Source organism: Octopus sinensis, linkage group LG2 (genome assembly GCF_006345805.1).
Source record: "Octopus sinensis linkage group LG2, ASM634580v1, whole genome shotgun sequence".
NCBI lineage: Eukaryota > Metazoa > Mollusca > Cephalopoda > Octopoda > Octopodidae > Octopus > Octopus sinensis.
Window position 1 is genome coordinate 14,663,184 of NC_042998.1, and position 6,565 is coordinate 14,669,748.

The 6,565-nt window shown below is 37.9% G+C and overlaps 1 protein-coding gene across 1 annotated transcript; it reads right to left on the minus strand.

The window, feature by feature from the left end:
• Window positions 1-685: 685 nt before the first annotated feature.
• LOC115222358 (uncharacterized PPE family protein PPE24-like) lies at window positions 686-2,879 on the minus strand. Its single transcript, XM_029792557.1, has 2 exons — window positions 1,609-2,879; window positions 686-1,487 (listed from the first exon to the last, which is right to left on the minus strand). The coding sequence occupies exons 1-2, from the start codon at window positions 2,877-2,879 to the stop codon at window positions 686-688; spliced, it is 2,073 nt and encodes a 690-aa protein (XP_029648417.1).
• Between the last annotated feature and the right edge of the window lie 3,686 nt (window positions 2,880-6,565).

A 6,565-nucleotide genomic window follows, 5' to 3' on the forward strand; every position in this document is an offset into this window, starting at 1 on the left:
GTAGTAGTAGTATAGTAGTAGTAGTACTACTACTACTACTACTACTACTACTACTACTACTAACCCCAAGACTCCAAGTTTGATTCCACGCAGTGACCTGAACAATAATAATAATAATAATAATAACAACAACAACAACAACAACAATAACAATAATAATAATAATAATAATAATAATAATAATAATAATTATAATGATAATGATAATAACAATAATAATAATAATAATAATAATAATAATAATAATAATAGTAATAGTAATAGTAATAATAATAATAACATCGAAAAATATCTTAGGAATGAGAACCCAGGTTCGAAATTTCGCCAAGACACCTGATGAAGGCTGGAGGGTATATCAGCCGAAACATTGTGTTAACAACAAACAAGATGAGAATAAATATCCGTCAAATGTAAATAATGTAAATAATGTCTACCAGCATGTTCCAATGTTTTCATTCCTTTATAGACGTGACTAGTTTGAAAATGACCCCTTAAAAATTACTTCCTCGGCTCACTTTCAAAACTTTGTCATCATTGTTATGGTGTTGCTGTTGTTGTTGTCGTTGTTGTTGTTGTTGTTGTTGTTGTTGTTGTTGCTATAGCCGCCGTTCTCTTGTTTTTGTTGTTTAGCTTTAATGAATCTCAATCAAAGACGTCCTTGCTGTTTTGTATATCAGGTTCTATATTACCATCCCTTGTTTTGACAAATATCTGGATGACGTAACAAAGAAATAAGACCGTAAAGTGTAAGACCGTAAGTTGTAAGACCGTAAGGTGTAAGACTGTAAGTTGTAAGACCGTAAGGTGTAAGACCATAAGATGTAAGACCGTAAGGTGTAAGACCATAAGGTGTAAGACCGTAAATTGTAAGACGGTAAGGTGTAAGACGGTAAGTTGTAAGACGGTAAGGTGTAAGACCATAAGGTGTAAGACCGTAAGTTGTAAGACCGTAAGGTGTAAGACCATAAGGTGTAAGACCGTAAGGTGTAGGACCGTAAGGTGTAAGACCGTAAGTTGTAAGACCGTAAGGTGTAAGACCATAAGGTGTAAGACCGTAGGTTGTAAGACCGTAAGGTGTAAGACCGTAAGTTGTAAGACAATAAGGTGTAAGACCATAAGATGTAAGACCGTAAGGTGTAAGACCATAAGGTGTAAGACCGTAAATTGTAAGACCGTAAGGTGTAAGACGGTAAGGTGTAAGACGGTAAGGTGTAAGACGGTAAGGTGTAAGACCGTAACGTGTAAGACCATAAGGTGTAAGACCGTAAGTTGTAAGACCGTAAGGTGTAAGACCATAAGGTGTAAGACCGTAAAGTGTAAGACCATAAGGTGTAAGACCGTAAGTTGTAAGACCGTAATGTGTAAGACGGTAAGGTGTAAGACCGTAAGGTGTAAGACCATAAGGTGTAAGACTGTAAGTTGTAAGACCGTAATGTGTAAGACGGTAAGGTGTAAGACCGTAAGGTGTAAGACCATAAGGTGTAAGACTGTAAGTTGTAAGACCGTAATGTGTAAGACGGTAAGGTGTAAGACCGTAAGGTGTAAGACCATAAGGTGTAAGACCGTAAGGTGTAAGACCATAAGGTGTAAGACCGTAAGTTGTAAGACCTTAAGGTGTAAGACTGTAAGGTGTAAGACCGTAAGTTGTAAGACCATAAGGTGTAAGACCGTAAGTTGTAAGACCGTAAGGTGTAAGACCGTAAGGTGTGAGACCGTAAGGTGTAAGACCATAAGGTGTAAGACCGTAAGGTGTAAGACCGTAAGGTGTAAGACCGTAAGTTGTAAGACCGTAAGGTGTAAGACCATAAGGTGTAAGAACGTAAGGTGTAAGACCATAAGGTGTAAGACCGTAAGGTGTAAGACCGTAAGTTGTAAGACCTTAAGGTGTAAGACCGTAAGTTGTAAGACCGTAAGGTGTAAGACCTTAAGGTGTAAGACCATAAGGTGTAAGACCGTAAGTTGTAAGACCATAAGGTGTAAGACCATAAGGTGTAAGACCGTAAGTTGTAAGACCATAAGGTGTAAGACCGTAAGTTGTAAGACCGTAAGTTGTAAGACCTTAAGGTGTAAGACTGTAAGGTGTAAGACCGTAAGGTGTAAGACCATAAGGTGTAAGACCGTAAGTTGTAAGACCCTAAGGTGTAAGACCGTAAGGTGTAAGACCGTAAGGTGTAAGACCATAAGGTGTAAGACCGTAAGTTGTAAGACCGTAAGTTGTAAGACCTTAAGGTGTAAGACTGTAAGGTGTAAGACCGTAAGGTGTAAGACCATAAGGTGTAAGACCGTAAGTTGTAAGACCGTAAGGTGTAAGACCGTAAATTGTAAGACGGTAAGGTGTAAGACGGTAAGTTGTAAGACGGTAAGGTGTAAGACCGTAAGTTGTAAGACCGTAAGGTGTAAGACCGTAAGGTGTAAGACCGTAAGGTGTAAGACCGTAAGGTGTAAGACCGTAAGTTGTGAGACCGTAAGGTGTAAGACTGTAAGTTGTAAGACCGTAAGATGTAAGACCGTAAGGTGTAAGACCGTAAGTTGTAAGACCTTAAGGTGTAAGACTGTAAGGTGTAAGACCGTAAGGTGTAAGACCATAAGGTGTAAGACCGTAAGTTGTAAGACCGTAAGGTGTAAGACCGTAAGGTGTAAGACCGTAAGTTGTGGGACCGTAAGGTGTAAGACCGTAAGGTGCAAGACCGTAAGTTGTGAGACCGTAAGGTGTAAGACCATAAGCTGCAAGACCGTAAGTTGTAAGACCGTAAGGTGTAAGACGGTAAGGTGTAAGACGGTAAGGTGTAAGACCGTAACGTGTAATTCGAAAGGGATTTAATTGTTATTTCTAGCATGTCAAATGAGATACGTAGACGTTCTGACTCCACCTCCCCCATTTGAATGTTGCCACTAGAAATGGTACGAAGAAACCAGTATCACTAGTAACCTGTTCTATATATGGTTAAACCATTTGTCTCTGGAACATTGGAACACTGCTAGTTTTTTTTTTTTCATTCTACATGCATTTCTGATTCTAAACAGCTCTCTAACCAATTATAACATTACATCATTTGCAAGTGTATTGTTTGCTTCGAGAATTGTGTTTATTACTTGTCGCCATAGTGAGCTATATAAATATTCTTCGCTTCCCATGCACTGCATATTAAAATAATGAAAGCGTTAAGAAAGAAAATGAAAATCCAATGAAAAAATATTAGGAACAAAACAATACAAACGGCGTAAAAGGCGATTAGTCGGTTACATGAGAACTCAGTATATAGAATAAGTTTTACGCTGAAAGGAAAAAAAAAAGAAAATATGTTCAACGTTTTGCACAGTAGTCCTTCGGCGGAAAAGTTAAAAGAAAGGGTTAAAAATTATAGGGAAAAGAGAAAAGTAAATGCTTTATGCAACATGTCACACTGTGTAAATGATGTTTTGGAAGACTGTGAATCACAAAATTTGTTTGCCAGTTGCTAAAAGACGGAAATGAAAAAAGTATTGATCATGTCACACGGGAGTATTGCAACTCACCTTAAGCAAATACGAGCCAGCTAGGAGCCTCTACGCCATCCTTCTATCTGTTAAAAACACTGGAAATAGCAGTCAAATTTCAGTTAAATCACTTTGTACAGGGATGAAAAAGAAAAACGAAACTTTGAATAATATATTCAAATACATACACCCACAAAGCAAACTACCTCTTGGGAGACATTTATGTTCATAGCTTCAATAAGGTCTGGCATTAGGATGAATTGCAACACCCTATCGAATATGCAAATATTTAGATAGATCTCGTGTAAAAGGGACATAGGAAAACACCGTAACCTAAGCGTTTGATTAAGACCAAGAAATGGACAGGGAGTAAAAAGGTTTCTGATGACAGGAACAGATCAGAGACTAAGATGTTTCTCTGCTTCACACTTACAATCAGTATTTGTTTTTGTTACCGCTGCTTTAGCCCGAGGTCAAACGTGACTGCGAAAACCTATGATCAGAGACTTTCTAACCATACACATCTACTTTCAAGTAGTATATATATCTGCGGTTATATTAGTCATTGTGTTGTGTGGACACCCCCAGACGATGAAGTAGGCTAGCCCAATACGTAGATATAGAGGGAGAAGCCTAGACGTCGGGACTTGAGTAGAAGTCATCGGAACGTGCGATATAACAGTGGATCTCATCCTCGTCGCCACTGTTATATCGCACGTTCCGATGACCTCTGCTCAACTCCCGACGTCTAGGCTTCTCCCTCTATATCTACGTATTGGGCTAGCCTATCTCATCGTCTGAGGGCGTCCACACAACACATTGTGACCTTAGATTTTCAAGACGGTACAGCTAATATTATTTGAAGATGGTTAGAAAACTATTTCTTGTAAGTCAACGTATCCTAAGCTAGTTATGTGGTTAGATTAAACCAATTGGTTATAAAAATCGATTTCACGCTATTCTCTGTAAATTTTGGGTTCCGAGCGAACGTGGAAGTCTATATATGGATCACAACCTGCTAGAAATAGCAGTCGACTTTGTGCCATTCCCTACAATACAGGGAAAGGATAAATCGGCTAATGTAGTCCGTTTTCTTAAAGGGTTTGGTTGCACTCCTAAATTCGTGTAAATCCTTTTCCACGCAGGGATGATATCTAGAATTCTTGAGAGAGGATATAAATCTGAACACTTCTGTGTGAAAATTACTAGGCAGAGCTGAGTGTTATAAAATCTTCCCCTTTTGATGTTATGATATGGTTACACAGAATGATCGTAAGGGAAATGGCAGTTACTATTTACTTCCGATTCTTTTGATGATGAAACTTTTCAAACACCAAAAGGCTTTAGGCAAACACCAAGCTCAAATCTGGGCAAATCTCTGAGATTTAGAATACTGAAGACTTATTGTGCTCTAATAGTTCAATCTCCTGGCGCCCCCACACGATGATTTCATCATCCATGAAAAAATAACTGAGATGACTTGTCATTGATATACACATCACCACGTCCTACTTTTCTACCTTTTCACAGTACAAAAGCACCAGCTAACTCCGTTCTTCTTATTTAAACATTTCGGCAGTATAATTTCTAATAACTACAAACTGGATGATGGAGTTTTGAACCGCCTCAGACAAGTCTCTGTATCTTTTGGTAGACTAAGGAATATAGACTTTACGAAGAACAATTTCAGCTTTTATAACAAGATTCTCGCTTACTGGTTAGTCTGAATTTCCATTCTGTTCTGTGGTTGGAAGTTATGGACCACATAGATTTTTCTTTACTACCCACAAGGGGATAAACACAGAGGACAAACAAGGACAGACAAAGGGATTAAGTCAATTACATCGACCCCAGTGCGTAACTGGTACTTAATTTATCGACCCCGAAAGGATGAAAGGCAAAGTCGACCTCGGCGGAATTTGAACTCAAAACGTACGGCAGACGAAATACGGCTACGCATTTCGCCCAGCGTGCTAACGTTCCTGCCAGCTCGCCGCCTTATATGGACCACATATAGCCGACATATGAAGATTCAAAATGCTTTTAGCATCCATTAATTCGAAATATTATCAGTCATATGGCGAGATAAGATTAAGCACAAAGAAATCTTCTGCCGAATCTTCGCCAGCAGCATCGAATCCACACGACATTGACCCATCACCAGAAGCGTTGAACACAAGCATCAACTGAGATAAATGAAATACGAAGTGCGCATACTTCATGAACCTCTTCGTCTATATGATCTTCTACAGTGAGTTACACCATGGTCGTCCAAATAAGTGGTTCAAAATTCAGTTTGAAAATTAGCAACATCAACATGTTAGTGGCCTGACTCAAAGTTGAAGGGATATTGAAAATATGGAAAACAAATGCTCCCAGAAAAGCCAGAAGCTACAGAAGATGCAGAATGGCGTCTGGTCTCTGTAAATAAACATCGCCGTACATCTCCTACGAATGAAGCTGCCACATGATCGACCCAGCGGTGGAGTCTTCAAAAGGAGTCGATGGTTATTATCCTATTCACCAGACAACTGTAAGCAACCTTTTTTGTGCTTCATGTGTTTTTATTTTTCTTCGTTGTTTGATGGCGACGGTGTCAGAATCCTACTGAAACTAATTAAAAATCTATTTAAAAACCCTTCATCTTGCAGCCATCTTCGTTGTCACTGCAACAAAAAAAAATAAAATATAAAATATAAAGTATAACATATTTTAGTATATTTTTAAATTATAATTTATTTATGATCTTTTACGTTTTAGAATTATTTTTAATATTTTTTAATTTCATTTCTTATATTTATTCATTTTCTATCTGTTTCTTCCATATGAATAATGAAATATCATTGGAGTCGTTTTACAGTGATTTCAAACAGAATTATCCAAACACTTATTCATATAAATAGTTTACTGCGAGAAGTAATTCGACTCTGCTTTATCGCTGTTGTTCCCTAGATTTTTTTTTTTTTTTTTTGCTTTTTGCTTTTTCTTTGTCGCTTTGTTTTTTTATCAAGATATATATTTTCCCAAACAGTTATTCTCAAAGGACGGGTGTTTCAAAAGAAAATAATAATTCAAAATTTCTACGATG

Excerpts from the sequence above, each read along its gene's own strand:
- LOC115222358 (XM_029792557.1), bottom strand. The coding sequence starts at position 2,879 with ATGGGGGAGGTGGAGTCAGAACGTCTACGTATCTCATTTGACATGCTA. Across the intron at positions 1,488-1,608 it reads TTACAGTCTTACACCTTAAG|TCTTACACCTTATGGTCTTA; the intron begins GTCTTACAACTT and ends TACAACTTACAG.